The sequence below is a fragment of the Lynx canadensis genome, chromosome B1, assembly GCF_007474595.2.
Source record: "Lynx canadensis isolate LIC74 chromosome B1, mLynCan4.pri.v2, whole genome shotgun sequence".
NCBI lineage: Eukaryota > Metazoa > Chordata > Mammalia > Carnivora > Felidae > Lynx > Lynx canadensis.
In genome coordinates this window covers 40,891,364-40,913,968 of record NC_044306.2, presented here as the reverse complement: position 1 = coordinate 40,913,968, position 22,605 = coordinate 40,891,364, and the positions used below count along the sequence as shown (strand labels likewise).

At 36.6% G+C, this 22,605-nt stretch overlaps 1 protein-coding gene across 1 annotated transcript in view; it reads right to left on the bottom strand.

Moving 5' to 3' along the window:
* Nucleotides 1-22,605, bottom strand: part of KAT6A (lysine acetyltransferase 6A) — a 110,308-nt gene that overhangs the window by 42,595 nt on the left and 45,108 nt on the right. The window contains 7 exon segments of the mRNA XM_030312554.1: nt 1,828-2,052; nt 2,055-2,143; nt 3,500-3,523; nt 3,525-3,633; nt 5,901-5,982; nt 6,576-6,691; nt 10,786-10,897. Coding sequence (XP_030168414.1) covers nt 1,828-2,052; nt 2,055-2,143; nt 3,500-3,523; nt 3,525-3,633; nt 5,901-5,982; nt 6,576-6,691; nt 10,786-10,897 — 757 coding nt within the window.

The window sequence follows — 22,605 nt, the reverse complement described above, 5'->3', positions numbered from 1 at the left end:
GATACCAAAAAGCAAAAACAAAAGCAAAAATCAGTAAGTGGGACTATATCAAACTGAAAAGCTTTTGCACAAAAAATAAAAAGGCAACACACTGAGTAAGAAGATATCTGCAAATCATATATCCAAAAAAGAGTCAATATCCAAAATAATAAAGATCTCATCCAACTCAATAGCAAAAAACAATCTAGTTAAAAATGAGGAGATCTGAACATTTTTACCACCACAGGTACATGAAAAGATGCTCTACATCAATAATCAACAGTGAAATGCAAATCTAAAACACAAGAAGGTATCACCTCACACCTGTCAGAATGGCTATCATCAAAAGAGTAGAAATTACAAGTGTTGGTGAAAATGTGGAGAAAAGGGAACTTCTGCACTGCTGGTAGGAATGTAAATTGGTGCAGCCACTATGGAAAATATTATGGAGGTTCCTCAAAAACTTAAAAATAGAACTACCATACAATCCAGCAATTCCACCTCTGGGTATGTATCCAAAGAAAACAAAAACAATTTAAAAAGATATGTACACATGGGGCGCCTGGGTGGCTCAGTCGGTTAAGCGTCCGACTTCAGCTCAGGTCACAATCTCACAGTCTGTGAGTTCGAGCCCCGCGTCAGGCTCTGGGCTGATGGCTCAGAGCCTGGAGCCCGCTTCCAGTTCTGTGTCTCCTCTCTCTCTGCCCCCCCCCCGTTCATGCTCTGTCTCTCTCTGTCTCAAAAATAAATAAACGTTAAAAAAAAAAATTTAAAAAAAAAAAAAAAAGGTATGTACACCCCCATGTTCACTGCAGCATTACTTACAATAGCCAAGATATATAAGCAACCTAAGTGTCCATAAATAAAGAAACTGCAGTGTGTGTCTAAGTGTATAATCTTATTCAGCCAAAACAAAAACAAAAACCTAGCAATTCCTAACCCAACCACCAGCTGTGCTGAAATGAAATAAAGTGGGTATGTTGCAAAACTAACCCCCCAAAAAAAACAAATCGTGCCGTTTCTGACAACATAGACAGACCTCATTATGTTAACTGAAGTAAGTCAGACAGAGAAAAACAAACACCATGTATGCTGTTTGTATGTGGAATCTAAAACTGACTAACTAACTAACTAACTAACTAACTAAATAAGTAAATAAATACCAAACTCCTAGATACACAGAACAGAACAAATTGGTGGTTGCCAGAAGAAGGGGGTAAGGTAGAGGGTAGGAGAAATGATGAATTTTTTTGTTTTCAGTTTCAATAAACTGAATTTTAAGGAAATAAATGAAAAGTAGGAAACAGCCTGATACATAAGTAAATTATCTGAAGCTGTAGTTCTCTCTCTCTCTCTTTTAAAGTATAATTCATGAAAAATTACAAATCTATTTGCCAAGATTTGAAGTAGAAAAATTTTGTTCTTTTCTCTATACTTACTTGATCAACAGTATTTTATCTACCCACATTCTTTCTAATTTCTTTCTGGAAATAAAGCAAGCATCATGATGCTCATCACATGATTTATTTTGTAATTTATGAAATGTAAAGATATTCTTGACTTAAGGTTATGGCTTAAATTTCTATAGGAAGATTCTTTGTGGTTCTACCAAAAAAGCACCATCTTTTTCCTACGAGCTCTTATTTCTCCATTCTTGCAACTTCATCTTCAGCCTCTCAATTTCTGCCATAGTTATTACCACCTTACTTTCATCTAAATAAGTATCTTTAATATCTTCTTCTATTCCATAACCAGTGTTTAATAATCAAATAAACCTATTCCAGATAACTAGTGTTATTTCAAATAATGCACCTGTGGAATACATTTTGCTTCTAAGTGAACTTTTACCTGTGGGCCAATCTGAAGTGCTTGATTTTCTGTTGCCCTTTTTCCTGATTCTATATTGCTCAGAGTAATCTACCACTTCCCCTCGAGGTTTCCGCCCATCAGGGGAAGGGGTGAAGAATTTGGTAAGGCCATCAATGAGCCCTTTGGTTTTCTTGTTGAACTTCAAGGGGTGACTGCTATCTCTGCAGAAGTCCAAGCCATCTATTCGCTCTAAATATCCTCTTCTGATGACGATGCTGATTGGCTGGAGAGAGTGATTTTACGTTTACGACCCCTTCCAGGACCAGTTCGAACTTTGCTGAAGGGACCTTTTGATCTAAAGAATCAAACAGGGAAAAGGGTAACTATTAAAAAAGAAATTTTTAAAAGGTTTCTATTTAATATATAACTTGTAATTGGTAAATAACCTATGGCTTTATTAAAAAAAAACCACAATTAAGAATATTCCATAAATCATAAATACTACAGGGAATGAGAAATAATAGTTATTAGAAATATCTACTTCCAGGAAGCCTAATATTTTATAGCAAAATGAATCCTAGGTTGGGAGTCAGAAGGCATGTTTGACTCATAATTCTGCCACTTTCTAGCTATACCTCTTGGAGAAATCACATTGTCTAAACACCAGTGTCTTCATCTGTAAAATGAGAGTTGGACCAGATGACAACTAAGACCCTTCCAAGTATAAAGTCTCATGATCTCTGCACCAACTCAGAGTTACACTTTACCTTTAAACACAAGGATGTATTACCCTCTGAAAGTCAGAAATCAAAAGATTATCTCATAGGAATATTTTAAAGCTTAGATTTAAGATTTAAAATATGAACTACAATACTGGTGCTATATATTTCAAGCTGCTAATGCCCATTCCTTTCAGTTATTAAGACTGTCATCTTTAAGACACTATTAACTGTAGAAAAGGTGGGTAAAATTTTTAATAGAGGTTTATAGGCTTAAAGATATTTTGCATATTATCAAAGGGGAATTACTTATAGAAATACTCCATAAAAAAAAAAAAAAAACTACTACTGAATCTTGCCCCACCTCCTCCAGACATAGCCCAGTTTCCTAGTCCACAAGGGATAATTATATACCTGATTTCTGCTAATAGATGAAAAACACATTATTTTATTTTACATCAGGACACAGAAATGCGACTTAGCTATGGCCTCAACAGAAAAAGCTACGCAGTGATTTGTACATCTAATATAAACTACTGAGACTACACGAGAAATCTGTGAAATGCGATAGCAACATAATTTTTTCTTTGTTTACATAAGAGGAACAATATAAGACAGTGGTTGAGTCAGACTTTGGTGCCAGGCTACTTGGGTTTTAATCCCAGTTCAACACTTATTATAAAATGTAGTTTCCTTATTTCCTTCTTATTTGAAAAATAAGAGTAACAACAGTATCTACTTCATTTGGTTGTTGGGAAAATTAAATGATTAACACACTGTAAGACACTCAGAACTTTAATAACTTTGTTCTAACTTTATTCTACTGAATAAAGAGCTCTTTACTAAGAGCTCAGTAAGTATTAGCCCTTTTTATTACATGAAAGTGCCAGTTGTAACAACTGAAAATTTTTTTCATAAAGCAAACAAGTGACTCCTACACTATAGACAAACCCTATCTTTTCTCCCCTCACCTTGCCACAAGTACAACTTACACCGTGTTTGTTTCTTTAACCTGTTTTTGGACGTCCTATTGGGTTAGCATAGCGCCGTTTTATCTGTGCCGCCTTCTTCTGTAGAAGTTTTCGTCCTTTTTTCCTAGGTCGACATATTTGACATATCCACATACCTATAAAAAAATCAAATTCCACATAAAAGCACAATAGACACAGATACACTGAAAGAATTCAGATACTCTAAGCCAGTAGTTCTTAACCACTTTTAGGTCAAGAACTCTTTTAAAACACTGATGAAAGCCCCCTAAAAAAATAAACACGAAAACATACACACACAAAATTCTACAAATGATTGGAAAAGACGCACAAGTATTCTGAAGCCCACATATGGTTGAAGTCCACTGATCCTCAGTTAAAAAAAAAAAACCATGGTCTATACCTGGCACCCAGATTCTACAAGAAAAGAAGCCAGGTTCCCTTAAGTAATAGATGATTCCAGGACTGAAGCAGGGAAAATACTGGATAACCTGAAGCATCTCATGGTGCCAGAAAATGGAAAAGTATTCAAAAGATGAGGAAGGCATGTCAAAAGGACCTACAAGCCAACTTGAAGGAGCTCCCAATAGCCAAATCTGGGTCATTCTGAACAAAAAAAAAAAAAGAAATAATCATGTCAATGGATTATAACCCACTGAATAAAATAAATACCCATCAGTCCATAAGAATATAAGTAATTGAATAAATAAATGGGAAAAGCGATAGCTCTTCTTTACAGCAGAATTCCAATTAGTAAATACAGAAGGGATGATGGAAGCTGAAAAATCATCAATATGCAAACACCAAAGTAAAACTGGTACAAACAAGAATCACTGATGGATGCTAAAGTCAGTGCAAAGAGGAAAAAGAATAACTTTAAGGTCAGGTTTCTTCTGTAATCAAGTGATCAAAGTTAACATTACCAGTAATAAGACATATTAGTATTATACACCTACACTACAATGCACTAAGAAGGGCACAGTATCAATTCTGTGGTGTTCTTGTCAAACTTCATAATCTTAATTTAATCATTACAAAGAAAGAGACAGACCCAAATTGAAGAAATTTGATTTCTACAAAATCGCTAACGAGTATTCTTCAAAAGTGTCAAGGTCAGGAAAGATAGTCTAGGGAATTAACAGATTGGAAGAGACTAAGGAAGCATGATGATTAAATGCAGTATGAAATCCAGCACTGGATTTTGGACCACAAATTCAAATAAGGTGTATAGATTTACTAATCGTATCATATCAATGTTAGTTTCCTGGTTTCAGTAATTGTACTACAGTTTTATAAGAAGTTGACATTAGAAGAAGCTGTGTAATGGGTACAGTAGGAAGTCTCTGTACTATTTCTGCCACTTGTCTGTCAGTCTGCAATTATTTCAAAATAAAATGATTCCTGCTTTAAGCTGCTATAAAACTTCTTTTGTAGGCATTAAATACAAACAAATGAAGTCCTAAGAAAATCTTTCTTATCTTGAAGGATTCTCAGAAGACCTGTTGCCCAAACTTCCAAGTAAATGGAAAAGGTAGCAAAGGGGGTATTATTCTTCCAATACATATCAATTTAAGATTTTCCAGAAGCTAACAACGCACAGAGTGACATAAGAAGAGACTCAAGTTAAGATTCTAAGTGGAATAACTTAACTATACCTAAGGTTGAGTCCCTTTCCATCCACAGGAAAATTTTTTCTGAGCAGAAATTATAAAATACTCTATAAGCATTTTACTTAAGAAACCTGTTAAGTCACAAAAACAGAGTTAAAAATGGAATTTATGATAAGGCAAAGCAGGAGACACTAACTGGATTTTTTTTTTAAGAAACTATAAGCATATAATAGGATGGAAGTTCAACCAACAGGCAGTTACATCCCAACCAAATACTTGTCAAGGAATAGGAGTCAAAAGAATAGAATACATTAAGCTATATTCTTATGATTTAGCACACAAAAATTATCTGTTTACAAATTATTTTATAAAAAAAAAAGGCTCTAGGCCTTTCAAAAGTGATGAACAGTGAAATAACCAATACTGATATAATCAACATGATCTAATACAATTCCATTTCTACCTTTATAGAAAGAGATATTTCAAAATTACATAAGGCATGTATTTTGTCCTCTAGCTATAGGACTGGCAAATAGTCATAAATGAACCACTTCACTCTCCATGGATACTTAAACATTGAAAATAGAAGAAGATAATAATGAATCCATACACATAGGAATGTCAAGATGCCTAAACAGACTGTCCCCACCTTTAAGGTGCCAGCTCTCTTCCTACTTATACAACCCCAAATAGAAAGACGGAAATTATTCTTTCATTTTAACAAAGTAGACAAAAAGTGCTTTCACGGATTTGCCCATTACAGTGCCAGTCTGACTTCAGGAAGTACTTCTCACCTTTTGGCATCCGGGTGAGTGGCGGATCACAACACTCCATGTGAAAACCTCGGTCACAGGAATCACAAAAGAGCATATTATCCTAAAAAAGAGAAGGGACAGTTCTGCTTAACCTTATGAAACAAAAACACATCAGGATCACGGCTTCATAAAACCTAGAAAGCTTCAATGATCTCACAAAGATGATGAGCTACTATAGTAGTAAAAGTTTCCTTAATTTGCATTAAACTGAGTAAATGGACACTCCAAGTTAGCAAAAAGTTTTGCTTCATCTAATCTTTAATAAAGAACTACAGTTTCATAACTTTCAGATATAAGCTAACTTTAGTTGTTCTAATGGAAAAGAGAAAAGGATGATTTGTAGTTAATACACTGACCATTCCTAAATGAATGCCTCCATAATACTCAAACAAATTTCAGAAGTATTTCTTTAAAGTAGCTTAGTCTTTCTGCAAACATAGAATTAAGGTGTTTTAGAAACTACCTAGAATAGAAAGAATCCAAGTCTCAAATACCAAGTATTCTAAACTAATGATGTGTAATTGAATGGGACCAGTGTTTCAAATTCTGCTGGACCAAGGGAATGGAAAATAATCAACAAAACTTTGAGGAAAATATTAGGTGTACACTCTACTTCTAAATGAAATAGTCACATCAGAAAGCAAGGATACTCACTGCATTCTTGCCTTGATCTCGACAGGAGCTGCACGTTTTACACTCAATGCACTGCCACCGTAAGGCCTTCACTCTAACCGTTAATTCAGGGGAAAACTTTAAACAGGATGGATGACCTAACAGGAGGGGAAAGTTCTCAAATGAAACAATCAAGAATCATTTTGTAATTGTATTAAAGGAATGATGAAGAAAAAGGCAATTACCTCAAATCAAAATATATATCAAAGAAGAGATGCCCTTGAAAGCTTGCCATACGTGTCTCATCAGGATTTGGCATTCCAATTCAGTTGTACTGATGCTAAGTGTAATTTAGTACACCACCTCCCCAATATGATTATAAAACACCTGACAAACTCGTAACTTGTAATAAGCCTGCATTAAAGCATCATGGGTATACACATGCTTATACGTATACCAATACATAATATGCTCAGGTCATTTCTGGAAGGACACAAAAACTGTTTGCAACTATAATGTCCTAAGATATGAAACTATAAACATTTTGATTTTTAAAATATTTTTTATAAATTTTATTTATTTATTTTGAGAGAGAGAGAGAGAGAGACCCTTGAGTCGGGGAGAGGCAGAGAGAGAGGGAGAGAGAGATAATCCCAAACAGGCTCCTTACAGTCAGCGCAGAGCCCAACTCAGGGCTCAAACCCACGAACCATGAGATCATGACTGAGCCAAAGTCGGATGCTCAACTGACTCAGCCACCCAGGTGCCTCAAAACTATAAACATTTTGAATAAGGATTTTACCTTTCACTTTATACCCTTCTGTGCTCTCAATTTTTTAGCAATAACGTATTACTTTTATAACTGAAAATCTATTTTTATTAAATCCCATCATTTAAAGTGAGCTACTTCCTCATATTTTAAGGCACTCAAGCTAAAAACTAATACCTAAACAATATTTCTATTGTGATCAAAATTAACAGCAACAGAAAAAATTTTCCTCTTCCAAAAGAGTTAGTATCTGTTTGATTCTCAAAATTATAGAAAAGTAAATCTGCCTTCACTCTGGGAAGATTTGTCCTTTTCCTCTAAAAGTTGGTTATGTTTATTTCTTTGGTGAAAGAAAAGGCTGGTTATTTTTTCTCCTCTCCCTTCTATTCCTAAATTTCTCTGAGATGATATGAAGTTTATCAAAATATCACTGACATTAAAGGAAAATGGGAGAGAAAGTGTAAAAATCTCATTCATAATCTCCTCGTCCTAGATTAGCCATTTCCTGTTTTACTTTTCCTTTGTAGACTTCCTAAAGGTGCTTGCATGATTTTAATTATAGAGTATATACAGTTTTGTTTTGCTTTTCTTCATCCTTTTAGTCAAGTAAACTTTATATTCTTTAAACTGATTGATACCCTATAACCTACCTGACACTACTTCCCTATTGTTAACTAAACTACTACCTGTAATAGAATACTACAATGAATTACTTTATATCTACAGATTCTTCCCTTCTTTATTTATTGACTTTGAGAGAGACGGAGAGAATACGCAAATGTGAGCAAGGGAGGGGCAGAGAGAGAGAGAGAGAGAGAGAGAGAGAGAGAGAGAGAATCCCAAGCAGGCTCTGAGCTGTCAGCATGGAGCCAGATGTGGGGCTCGATTTCACCAACCGTGAGATCATAACCTGAGCTGAAATCAAGAGTCAGACGCTTAACCGATTGAGGCACCCAGGTGCCCCATCCTTCTTTTAAATTAATTCCTTAAAATAAATTTCTGTAAGTGGGGTTGGTAAGTGAAATGAAAGAAACATACCAGCAAAGTACCAATGTTTTAATACAATTTCATCAACTCTAGGTTTGGGCTCTTTTATCTTTCAAATTTTATTATTATAAAAGTTATAAAACAGCTTTCACTGCTGCACTGGTGTGCATGCCTATAATTACTTGGGTAAAATGTTTTTTTTAATATGTTCAACAAATAACTTTCGTTCATAGGCTCTGCCCTTTGACTTTATGCTAGAAATGTAAGCACGCTCTTCGTAGCTTTTGGCCCTTTATCATATTTAATGCAATTATTTTCCCCAAAACTTTTTTGCTTTTTAAAATTTTGGGTATTTTAGTTCTCACTTTGGTAATATCAAATATCATATACTTAACTATGCATAGTTTTCTTCCTGCCTACTGTAATAGTCAGGCTCCAAGCTGCCCTCCAAACGTTCTTGTCTTCTGGCAAGAATACAAATTGACACCTGTGTAGTTCCCTCCCACACAGAATAGGGCTGATTTGTGTGCTGCAATGACAGGCTAAGGCTAGGTAACAAGAGATATTGCCGATTCCACCTTGCTACCTCTATCAGATACCTGCTTAGGGGATGCTGTGGGCAATTCATTTTTTTTTTTTTAATATGAAGTTTATTGTCAAATTGGTTTCCATACAACACCTAGTGCTCATCCCAACAGGTGCCCTCCTCAATGTGCTGTGGGCAATTCATACAGCTCTATGAAGAGGTCCACATGGCAAAGAACTGAGGCTCCCTGTCAACAGGCAGCATTAACATGCCAGCCAAGTGAGTCATCATGGAATGGAAGCCTTCAGATAACTGAGTACCAGTTAAAATCTTGATTGCAACCTCATGAAAGATTCCAAGTAAAAATGACTTAGGCAGGCCATTCCCAAATTCCTAACAGGAACAACATGAATTAAAAACTGTTGTTGCTTTTAGCTGCTATTTTGGGGTGGTTTGCTTCTATAGCAACAGATAACCAATAGTTATTTATTCTACTAGTTCTTTAAAAGTTCCCTCTACTGTTTTCAAATTGCAAAGAACTCAGAGACCACCCCAAATATAATGCTTCTTAGAAGACAGGGGTATACCACAACTCTCCTTCCACCCCCATTTTAGTCCCACCTCACCTGAGTAGATTTTTATCTGTTTTATGTATTTGGGCTCCCATACAATTTCTTAAGGGTGCTCCTACTAAAATAGTTTGGAAGTCAATGCATTATAGGACATGTCACTATATTTTTATCTAATATTTTATGATTTTATGGTTTATATTTAACTGTAAAATCCATCCCAAGTTCATTACTGTTTGTGATTATTATGCTGGAATATGGTCACCTACCACTCAAGATCTCTTCCCACCTTCTTTTAAAGCCTTCTATAAACAAAAACCAAAAGCTAAAAACTGTACTTCCTAGACTCTTTTGCAGCTTGGCTCTAGATATGAATTAACTCCTACCAACTGGATGTTTGGTGACTTTTTGAAAGGGAGAAATGAAACAAAGACCACTTTTCTTCTGGTACTGCCAGCACCCAGCCACTTTTCACCTTCGTGGCCATCCAGAGGTAAATGTGGCGATGGCCAAATTCTCAGCCTTTCTATCCAGCTACAGCCCAGTAGCCCCCGCTGCTCCACCGCCTCTCCAGATGGAGACAAGCATATATAGTGACTCCCTGGTGGATCACTTTTCTGCGAAGTATATTCTAAGATCATCCCTAAAGCCCGCCAGCTCCCTAAGAGCTCCCCTTCAGCATTTCTAATATTTCACAAATATTTTGTTCTCATCATTAAATTTCTTTCCTCTGAAGTATCTAGAGTGATTCTGGTTCTTGACTAAATCATGGTTGTTAAGAGTATAAGAACACTGAAAATTAAGCCAATGATAGAGATAATGTTGATTTACTACAGGCCTCCCTACACAAAACTTTTAAGTTCTGAAAAATATAGACACAGAATATCTCTAGAATTGAAACTAGTAGAGTCTTTGCAAAATCTTTTTTAGACCTCAGATCTCACACAGCTCAAAATTGCGTGTCAACATTCCATTTCCCAATGTGACACATGTTAAGTTTCTATCAAGAAGAACAACGTGTTATCATCCCCGTTCTATTCATAAGCCTGATGTCATAAATCAAGAAAGATAAGTAGTGATTATTAAAGAAGCTAGCAATAATTTCAAACTGATTGCTGTGATTTGAACAGATTTGATAGTCAAATATAAAGATCAACAAGAAGAAAAATAAGTCTGTGGAAAGATTTTTATAAAAACAAAATCCGAAACTAAGACTGATTGAAATTAACTGAATAAAACATGTCAACTACATTTTAAATCGCCTCCCTCACCTAGCAGATTCATCTCAGTTACCTAAACCAGCATCAAAGTATTGTTTTATAAGGATCAAGGATACCATCTCAGAAAATACACCTCCCTCCGCCTGAGGCATACATCAGAAGGAATAAAGGAGATACATACCACTGTTGCCACAGTCGGCAGCAGAGCTGAGTTCTTCGGGTGGTCTTTTCGTCGGTTTTGTCTTTTTGTACCAAGACAGGAAACTACAGATGGGGATGGTTTCAGCAACAGGCTATAAAGAAAAAAACAATTCACTCAGGGAGTACTTTCAGGAGTAATCAAAGACATTAAATACAGTTTAAATTCTATGAGAGTTACAGTGTAACCAAGACAACTGTATCACTCTCCTAAATTTCAATACAGTAAGGGGTTTAACCAAAGCCTGCTTGGTGGGCCTTTACAACTAGCCTTCTAGGTGACAACTTTGGTCCAAAAAAATCACATACCAACCATCATTTTCACTCAGAAACTAAATGACACAATATGGATTGGACAAAGCAAATCCTTCACCTGAACAAAAAATTCAACTGAATTAGGCATAAGAAATCACAGTATCAGACCTTAAAAGGTATGTGGTGTCAGAGAAGTGATAAAATGTGCAGAAATAAACACCATACAAGGCAGCAGACCTTAAGTGGTAGAAGAGACAACCAATAAGTACTCTGTACAAGTATAAAAGATAAATTTCAGTTGTGGTTTGGAGGAGAAGGGTTGAAAGAGGAAGATAACATGTATTAAGTACTAGTACTAGGCTATGGGATCTTGAGAAGTTTGTCCAAGGACAATAGACAAAACAATTGTTAAAACTGGGTTTAAACCTAGGCTTACATGTGGCTCTACAACGCTACCCCCTTCCCCTCCAGCCCAAAGGATGGAGAGAAAGGCAGTGCAGGTAACATAAATAAGATAAATTTAGGTGTGCAGTCTGCTAAAGCCAGTGCTTAAAGGATATGGTTTCTGTCATAAGTGGTAGTAGAGAGGGTGGGTAGATCACTTCAGTTTGTGAAGACTGCCACTGAATGTCTTATAAAGTTGGATTTTACACTGCAGGAAGAAAACAATAGAAGGCTATTGACCCAAAAGAAAATCACCTGTATTTGAGCAAAACATCCAGTAGCAATATCAAAGATGAATGAGGAGAAACCTAAAGATGGACAGAACATTTAAACAATGACCACAATAGTCTGGTGAAGACAAGAACCTGAACCAAAGCTAAAAAAATGGTACAGAAAAAACAGCTATGGACTTAGAAATAAACTAGTTGTGGAAGGTAATAGAAAAGGAAATGAGTTTAATAAGACTGACGTAATGAAAAGATGGTGTGAAAGGTTAAGTCATTTTAAAGAAGAAAATCAGAAGAAAACCAAAGATGCTGAGTCTGATTTTAGATGTGTTTAGCTGGAGGCAATCTCAGTCAAATCTCAACCACTTATATGAGAGAGAGGCATAAAGACCTCAAGATTCTTTTAGACAACTGGTGAAAACAGATAAAATGTCTGTCAGTGCTATTACAGAAGTGTTACAATGAGAAACAACAGAGGAATCAAGCGGGGGAAATGGGTAGCAAGGAAAGGTTTCCCAGACTTAAGTTCTTCTGGAGGTACTTGACAGGGAAGGTGTTCAAAGAAAATATAGAATCAAGCTTGAGAGGAGGGGGATGAGCTTAGTTTGGGACTGACTCATGGAGCTTAAAATGCCTATGGAGCATCTATGTAGCAATGCCCATGGGCTTTGTGATACAGGAATCGGAAGTCCAGGAGAATGGTTAGTCTGGAAATAATCTAGAAATCATATACCTATAAAATGGCATTAAGATTCTCAAAATTGAGGAGTTCTCCCATGGAGAACAGGTAGAAAGAAGAGACCTAAGGTCAGAATACCAAAATACAAGTGGCTGTTAGAGGAAAAATCCTGAAAAGGAAGTGGATTAGTGAGAGAGTTGGATGGTACATCAATAATGTCCAACACAAGCAAATTAACAGTATTGCTCAGCCAAGAGATGAAATGAGAGATGAAAAGCTGGAAGTTGTCTTAATAATTGTGGCTGTGGTAAAGACTACCACATGCTTTCTTTAAAAAGGAATATAAAAAAGAACCAGGGAGTAAAGTTAGGAAAGACTTCACTGAGGAGTAGAAATTGGAAGTAAACACTAAGTGAGAAGACCAGTCACAGAATGGAAGATATTAACAACATATTTAACTAACAAATGGCTCACAGCCAGAATATACTAAGAACTCTTACCTGTCAGTATGTAAACGACAGACAATTCAATAGAAAACTAGGCAAAAGTCTTCACCAGGCACTTGACAACAGCAGGTACGTAAATAATAAATGGCCATAAAATAAGAAAAGATGCTCAACCCATTAGCCATCAAGGAGGCAGAGCTTCGTGAACGGCTAAAATTATAAAGACTGGCAATAGTTAAGTGCTGATAAGAAACTAGAACAACAGAACTCTTAACACTGCTGATAGGAATATAAATTGACAAAACTACTCTGAAGACGATTTGACAGTATTCACTAAAATTAAAGGCATATCATGACTCAGCACTTCCATTCCTAGCAATATACCCACCAAATGAAGTACACACACATATGTACAATAAAACATACACAAAAAATGGTAAGAACAGCATTATTCATAACAAAATTTACTCAAACAAAAATTACCCAAATAACCAGCAATGGGTGTACAGATAAACTGTGCTATATCCACAGAGTATTAAACAGTAATGAAAATAACAGTCAACAAGTGGGTGACTATTACAAACAATGCTGAATGAGAGAAAAGACACAGAAGAATACATACTGTATCATTTTTTATATAAAGTTCTAAAACAGTTCTATATAGTTATAAGTTGAGACAGCAGTTACCTTTAGAGAGAAAAGAAGAGGCAGTGAATTGGAAAGGGACTCTGAGGTGCTGATAATGTTCTTTTTCTTGACCTGGATGGTGGCTTCATGAAGGCAACACTGGAGTTTGGAAATTAGAATAGGCTAAAGAGATTTAAAAGGCAGCAACATGTAGGTGACAACTGACAGCACCTGGTGAGCAAGAGGAGTGAAGTTGTAGTAAAAATGAACAAGGAGAGGGGATTGGAGAAGTGAGACAAAGTCTAAGCAGAAGAGTATGGGGGCAGGGAAGAGGGGGGACAAGAAAGGACCAGTCTGAGGGAAAACAGAACGAAGAGGAAGTCCTAACACAAGAATTTCCAGAAGCAGAGAGCAACCAACACTCAATTTGGGGAAGATAAAATATCTACTGGATTGCACAACTGAGAAATAGTTGAAGACCTCACTAATAGTGAGCCTTTTTCAGGATAGGATTTGTCTTATCCTATGACACGATAAGAGCTAAAGTCATAGGAACCAAGAAACTGCCATGAAGGGACAGAAAACAGACAAGAGATGGCTTAAAAAAATGGCAAAAGGTTTTGATGTGTTCTAGGTATTTAAGATGCAAAAGACTAAACCTACTTAAATGTGGAGAAGACGACACACATGGTCAGAGAGATTCAAAAAACAAGAAATAACAGGAACATATTTTATGGTTAAGGTTTAGAGCTATACTATTCAACATGGTAGACACTAAACCATGTGGCTATTTAAATCTGAAATAAAATAAATTTAATTCCTCAGTCACACTAGCTACATTTCTAGTGCTCAACATTCACATATGGCTAGTGATTATGGTACTGGACAATACAAATATAGAACAATTCCATCATTTCAGAAAGTTCTACTGGATAATTAATACTGGTTTTGAAAAAAGGACGAATTTTAAAGCAGGGATAAAGGGACTGCCCTTCATAGTATAGGATGGTATCAATGCACACTATTTGTAGGTGGGATATGGTGGGAAAAGGGAAATGTTGAGGGTGCTCATTTCTGACAGATTCATTATTTCTGGAAAATAGGACATAAAAATTGCCTGCCAAAAGTGGGACAGGAATTGGCTGGATAGAGCAGGAGAAAGTGAAAGCTGACTGAGAAAACTGACAAGTGAGATTGGCTGGGTCTAAGAGCAAAGATAGCAGAAAAAAAACCCTCCTATCAAAATGGAAAGTGGACACACATTTTTCAGGCAAGAAAGAATCAGAAAAATATGTTATTAACATAGAGAATAAATTCAAAATAGAAGAGAGAAAAGTTGATGGAGTTCCTACAAAATGGCCTCTATCTCTTCACTAAAATAGAAGACAATGTCACTTACTTAAACAGAAGTAGACCAGTATGAGTTTGGGCATTTACAAAAAGCGAAAAAAAGAAAAGAAAAGAAAAAGGCTGGAAGTCTCCGTGTGGAAGATGATAGAGAATCAATTAGTGATGGAAAATAAAACTGTCAATCAGCCCTAACCACACAGCTAAGATCAGAAAGTGTAATTTGTGGTGTTTCCAATCAGAATAGCTCTACATCTTTCCTTAACTCCTCTGCAGCCTTGGACCGATAAAATCAGAGAGCTGTAGACTGATGAGATAAGCCAAAGGGTAAATAAAGTCCACTAGAATGCAAATGCAAACACAGCTGACCTTTGAACAACATGGTTTGAACAATCTGGGTCCACTTATAAGTGGGTTTTTTACAAGTATGTTGTTACCTTATGATTTTTACTTTTTACTTTTTTCTTGGTGGGAGGGACAGAGGAGAGAAAATCCCAAGCAGGCTCCGCACTGTCAGTGCAAAGGGGGATCGACCTCTCGAACCATGACATCAGACCCAAGTCGAAATCAAGAATTGGATGCTTAACCTACTGAAACACCCAGGCGCCTCTATTTTATGATTTTGTTTTCTCTAACTTACTCTATTATAAGAATATAGTATATAATTATATAACATACAAAATATGTGCTAATTAACAATTTACATTATTGGTAAAGCTTCAGGTTAACAGCAGGCTATTTATTTAGTTTTGTGGAGCCAAAAGTTATATATGAATTTTTGACTACACAGGGGTCAGAGTGCTGCGTTAAGAAGGGTCAACTAAAACAGTGGGACACAATGTTGAGGCTGGATCATAAGCAGGTGGGGGTTGATAAAAAGTGTCTGGAGTTAAAGTACCATGGAAATCTGATGAAATAAAAACAAAGGTCCACAGGAAGAAAAAAGGATTGAAGACTGGGGTCCACAGGGAAACTTTAGAATTTGTGATTTCTAAGTCTAAAGTCCTAACTAATAAAGGAAACCTCCAATGGCAAATGTGCATGAATTCTTTAATATTTAGTAAGCACTGGGGCGCCTTGGTGGCGCAGTTGGTTAAGCGTCCGACTTCAGCCAGGTCACGATCTCGTGGTCTGTGAGTTCGAGCCCCGCGTCAGGCTCTGGGCTGATGGCTCAGAGCCTGGAGCCTGTTTCCGATTCTGTGTCTCCCTCTCTCTCTGCCCCTCCCCCGTTCATGCTCTCTCTCTGTCCCAAAAATAAATAAACGTTGAAAAAAAAAATTAAAAAAAAAAATTTAGTAAGCACTATTACAGACATTTGAGGGAACAATGGTGAAAAAGGCAGCCAAAGTCTCAACTTTCATAAAGTTAACACTCTAGCTGATGACAGAAAAAAGTATAATTAAAGACAAAGAAATTAAGAAGGCAAGGGGAGCCTGGATGGTTCAGTAAGTTAAGTGTTCAACTTCAGCTCAGGTCATGATCTCATGGTTCATGGGTTCAAGCCATGCGTTAGGCTCTCTGCAGTCAACACAGGGCCTGCTTCAAATCCTCTGTTCCTCTCTCTCTCTCTCTCGTCTGCCCCTCTCCCCTTCTCTCTCAAAAATAAACAAACATTTAAAAAAAATTAAGAAGTCAAGAAGCTGGGAATGCATGATTTTAGAAGAATCGTATAAATGTGTTCAAGTCAGCAAAAATGATGATTGCGCCCAAGAATAGGGAGGTTTTGCAAAAACTTTTCTGAAGTTTTAGAGAAAACTTTTTATTTTTATGTTTTTAACTTTTTTTTTTTTAACGTTTATTTATTGAGAGACAGAGAGAGACAGAACATGAGCAGGGGAAGGGCAGAGAGAGAGGGAGACACAGAATCTGAAGCAGGTTCCAGGCTCTGAGCTGTCAGCACAGAGCCTGATACGGGGCTCGAACTCACAAACTGTGAGATCATGACCTGAGTCGAAGTTGGACGCTTAACCAACTGAGCCACCCAGGTGCCCCTAATGTTTATTTTTGAGAGAGAGAGAGAGAGAGAGAGAGCGCGCGCACACGTGTGCACACGGGGTGGGGGAGGGGCAAAGAGAGAGGGAGACAACAGAATCCAAAGAAGGCTCCAGGCTCTGAGCTGTCAGCACAGAGCCCAATGCCACGCTCGAACCCAGGAACTACAAATTCATAACCTGGGTCAAAGTCAGATACTTAACTGAGCCACCCAGGTGCCCCCACTACACACTTTTTAAAAAGCAGATGGGAAGAACTTCATGTCAGAAGAATTTGTTCAATAAAAGAACAAAAATCATCTTAGAGGCTGTGAAGACCAATGTGACCAATGTGTCAATTCTTCTTGGGTCTCTCCCCACCCCTACCCTCCTTTACAATAGGGTAGAGTATGAAAAGTAGCTCTACTAGTGGCATATGGACATAAGGTTATAATTCAACGTAATGACCTACTAGTGCTAAACCGGTACCACTTTCACATATAAAGTATATTATATTACTTCAGCAGTCTGGTTAAAAAAAAGAACAACTTGGGTTCAGATAAAGAATCCTGTGTAACCTACAGTCATAGTGGAGAAGAAGTCTACATTATAAGAAGCTGTAGGGCAGAGTAGGAATAGTATTATGATTCAAACTCAGTTACCATAATTAATAACATTAGTAATAGCAAAGTACTTGGTTAATCTGCTGCTACTTTTAGGATTAGATATGTAAGGGAGATTATATCATACTTAAGGGAGCAAACATACAAGGATGAAGAAAAGAGAAAGTCTGAAAAACAAATTATTGTTATTCTTCAGCACAGGAAAACAGTTCAAAAATTAAAACTGACATAGCAATTTGTGTTTTAAATATGTGTCTTTATCATCTAGAAAATAAAGTTCCCAATGACAGAAAATGTTATTTAAAATCATACCTAAGAAATCCTTAGCAAAACTATCCCTATATATTCCTGTATAATCTCTGTAATATTACTGCTGTTAATATTTTTATATATGATCAATCACTTAGTATTACCAGATTTTATCTATCTCAAAACAAAATAATTGATGTCATTTAAGTGTTCATTAAAGTTGGTGCGGGGAGAAGGGGAGTGATTTAGACAAACTGGCTGCCTGGCTACTTAGAGCTGTGTAGATAGTTTAACTCAATTATTTTGATTCTTATCAAATGACCACAGTCTTAGACCTTGCCTACTTACTAGACAAAACAATTTGCTGATTGTTCTCAGTATGAAATCTTACCTAAGTTTAAACAATATTGATATTTTTAAAGTTTTTATTTAAATTTCAGTTAACATACTGTGTAATATTAGTTTCAGGTGTACAATTTAGTTATTCAGTATTGATATGCATAGTGTAAAAATAAGACATAAGCTGAAAAGATATTTGCTAAGTCAAATAAAGACACTGGTCCAAACAGACTCAAATTACAAAGAGAGTTGTCAGTAATACAGAGGGTACAGCTATAATTTCCCTAACCTACACATTTCACATTGAAGATATTTACTCTTTGGCATCACAGAACCAAGCACAAATATGATAAATTTTTCAGCTACCAAAACAAAACTAAATCCACAGAGAAATACTATTACTGACAATGACTGTATCTTAATTGGTAATTTCAGGATTTTAAAGTGCAATTTGGGAAAGCATACTACTACTCTGAAGATTAGTCATTTTAGCTGATAAGAATACAAGCCAAAAAAGTGGTTTAAACATATTATCTCGGTTACAACATAAATCTGAGTTTTTCTTTGATCAAACAGCACTGCTGATCAGTAATTGTGTGATTTGTTTTAGAATATGCCTAAATAGAACATAAAAATTACAACTCCAGATCATTCTCATTCCTAAAATATTAAGAAGCATGAAAATAAATAAGAAAGGGGATAAAACTACATTGGGTTTACTATAAGATTTGAATCTGAAAATGTACTGGGGTGATTTTAGGACAGTGAAGAGATATTAATACCATTTTCCAAGTGAAACTCTACAAGCTGATTTCAATTATTCTGTATCACAAAGAATAACTGATAACCTATGAATACAGTTTTTAAAAACCTGTGCAGAGGGGCGCCTCGGTGGCTAAGTCGGTTAAGCGTCCGACTTCAGCTCAGGTCATGATCTCGCGATTCGTGAGTTCGAGCCCCGTGTCGGGCTCTGGGCTGACGGCTCAGAGCCTGGAGCCTACTTCCGATTCTGTGTCTCCCTCTCTCTCTGCCCCTCCCCTGTTCATGCTCTGTCTCTCTCTGTCCCAAAATAAACGTTAAAAATTTTTTTAAATAAATAAATAAATAAAAATAAAAACCTGTGCAGAGATATGCAACATGACATACAATCGCTGTTCCCAAATCTGTCCACACTAAGTCTTAAAGCCTGTTCTTATATCTATAACGTGAACCTGTTCCTACAGCTAATAAAACAAGAAACAAAGTTTGTAGCAAATGACTTTACATACCATTAAACACAGCAGCCCAAGCGAACCTGTTAAAAGGTAAATCAGAGCACCTCACTCGGCTGCCCCAAACCCTCCATCCAGTCCAGAACCTTCCATCTCAGATTACATGCCAAATGAACTACAAGGCCTTATGTGACTTGTACCCCCACATATAAATACACAATCACACCCCTCTGACCTCATGTTCTATTGCCCTCTTCCTCTTACATTCTACTCCAGCTTCCTAGCTTGCAAGTCAGATGTCCTAATCACAGGGCCTTTGCATTTGCTTTCCTTCTATCTGCATGCTCTTCCCTAGATCTTTCCAATCTTTACTCAAAAGTCCCCTGCTTGGTAAGGCTTTCTTTGACCACTGCATCTAACATTTCAAAACAACTCACCAACCACAATAATTTATATCCCCCTTTCTTGCTTTATTTCTTCTCCTTAACCCTTTTCATTAATTAACATATTATGCACATGCATGTGCGTGTGTATCTATTATTTGTCCCCACTAAATATAAACTCTATGGGGGTGCCTGGATGGCTTGGTAGGTTAGGCGTCCGACTTCGGCTCAGGTCATGATCTCACGGTCCGTGAGTTCGAGCCCCGCGTCGGGCTCTGTGCTGACAGCTCAGAGCCTGGAGCCTGTTTCAGATTCTGTGTCTCCCTCTCTCTCTGCCCCTCCCCTGTTCATGCTCTGTCTCTCTCTGTCTCAAAAATAAATAAACGTTAAAGATTAAATAAATAAATAAATAAATAAATATAAACTCTATGAAAGTTCTGATTTCCATGTGTTTGTTCACGACTGTATTGCTAATACTGTCAACAGTACTATAAGATCCAGTAAGAACAGTGTCTAACAAACAGTATGCATCCAATAAGCATTCAATACCTTAAATTACCTTGTAGAAATAAAAATAAATAACAAAAATACTATCTTAGAACAATGAGTTGGCAAGAGCCTGATAAAGATATGTGCATCTTAATATATAAATGTTCTGTTTACAAAGTAATCTCACAAAGCAATCTCATGGCCTCAATAACCAAATTAAGATTTCTGCCACACAACCCACTTTTATTCAATTTCTCAAAAACAGGGGGAGATGTGTGGCAGGAAGCACTTAGATTGCACCTTGCATCTCTTAGGGTGCTTTAAGCACATGCTGCGATCTCCATAATAATCGCCAGATGGCAGCATTGAGGCAAAGTAGATGCTCTGATACGTAAACAGCCGGTTGAGCAGCCAGCATTCTGACATGAGCTTTTGGAAATAACTTTTAAAAACAAAAACAGCAAAAATTTTGCCCAATGAGCTCTGCTACATGAGGTTGATACCATGAAAGAAAAGAATTTTTACATATAATCATTTAGAATATCTTCAATATTTCTGTATTATGAGATATTCCAATCTGAAAGTCGAATTTTCATTTCCCCCAAAAACTTGTCTTTAATTTTTTTGAAGCCATTATCCACTTGTCATTGTCTCCATTTTCTAATATCTTCTGAGGAACTCAAAACATCTTGTCTTCGTTCTTAAACACTGACATAAAGAATAGTCAAGAATCTGTTTTGTTCTATGTAATTATTTCTAGTTCTTTCACAGAACTGAATGATAAGTTCTAGAATTTATGACCACCAGAATTTTCAAGTAAAAAGACTGCACATGTAAATTTAGACTTATGACTTCAGAAACCTCTAAGAGATCATTTCATAAGCTATCAGGCAATAAAGATGTGTGATTTCTTAAAAGCTACAAATTTTCTCAGGTTTTATGGACACTGGAAATTACGGAGACAAATTAACATAGCTAACATTAAGAATATGAAAGCACATAATTCATACAGGACTTGCTATAATACCCAAAGATGCACTAAAGCAATAATGGTCACATCATTCATTTAAATAAAAGTCTATAAAAATTATAAATACCTCATTAAAAACTTAACATGCATCTATAATTACTGCAACTCGTTTTTTAAAAATCAAGTGGTATACCAAAAGAACAAATACTGTTTAATTCCACTTATGTGAGGAACCTAGAATAGTTAAAATCATACAGGCTGAAAGCAGAAAAGAGATTATCAGAAGCTGGAAAAAAGGAAGAAATGGGGAAGTTACTGTTTAATGAGTACAGACTGAAATGATAAAAAAGTTCTAGAAATGGGCAGTATTAATGGTTTCAAAGAACTGTGAATATACTTCATGCCCCTCAATTATACACTAAAAATGTTTAAAATGGTAAATTTTACAATAAAAAATTGAACTAAAAACGTAAGTGGTATGTTTCAGTCTCACAGGTCACATGATTTAAGTAATAATAGGTCAAAACTCACACAGTGAGGGACGCCTGGGTGGCTTGGTTGGTTAAGCGTCCAATTCTTGATTTGGACTCAGGTCATGATCTCGTGGTGGTGAGATCAAGCCCTGTGTGAGAGTCCACACGCAGCATGGAGCCTGCTTAAGATTCCTCTTCCTCTCCCTCTGCCTCTCCTCCCCTCTCCTCCTGACCACCCTGCTCCTGTGCTCTTACTCTCTCAAAAACAAAACAAAAAAACAAAAAACCCTGTCACACAGAGAGGCAACTACTTATAATCTGTCTTCATTTTCAAAACCTGTTATCTTTTAACTGTTCCCATGGAACCCCTTATTATGTTCATCTTGACTACAGTGATTAGACTTAGAAATACCACTTTAATCCCCCCCCCAAATTAATTACTAATAGTAAATTCTGGCTACTGAATTTAAAGGTCAGCCATTTTATTCTCACTATACGCACATCAAAGTTAGTTTCACCTTTTAATCCAATTAAATAAAAATAGGTCACCCTTACACCTTAATATTTTTCTTACAAGACAAGTCTAAGAATTAAAATCTATCTAGGGGCACCTGGGTGACTCCGTCGGTGAAGTGTCCGACTTCAGCTCAGGTCCGACTTCAGCTCAGGTCATGATCTCACGGCTCATGAGTTGAAGCTCCACATTAGGCTCTGTACTGACAGCTCAGAGCCTGGTGCCTGCTTCAGATTCTGTCTCCCTGTCTCCCCCACACATGGTCTGTCTCTCTCTCAAATATAAGCAAACACTAAAAAAAATATTTTTTTTTAAGAATTAAAATCTATCATGCACTGCTAAATTACCAACTAAAACCTCTTTTTGACTGCTATGTATCTAATCCAGCCAGGTTACTCTGCATGAAACATCATAAGCCCCTCTCAAATCCACCCACCTAATTCAAAGCACTTATGTCAATAAATACAAAAAAAATCCACACAAAGTAATTAGAAAACAGTTAAATACTACTCCCATTATCCACTTACATCCCAAAAAATTCAAAAGTAAGTCTTCTG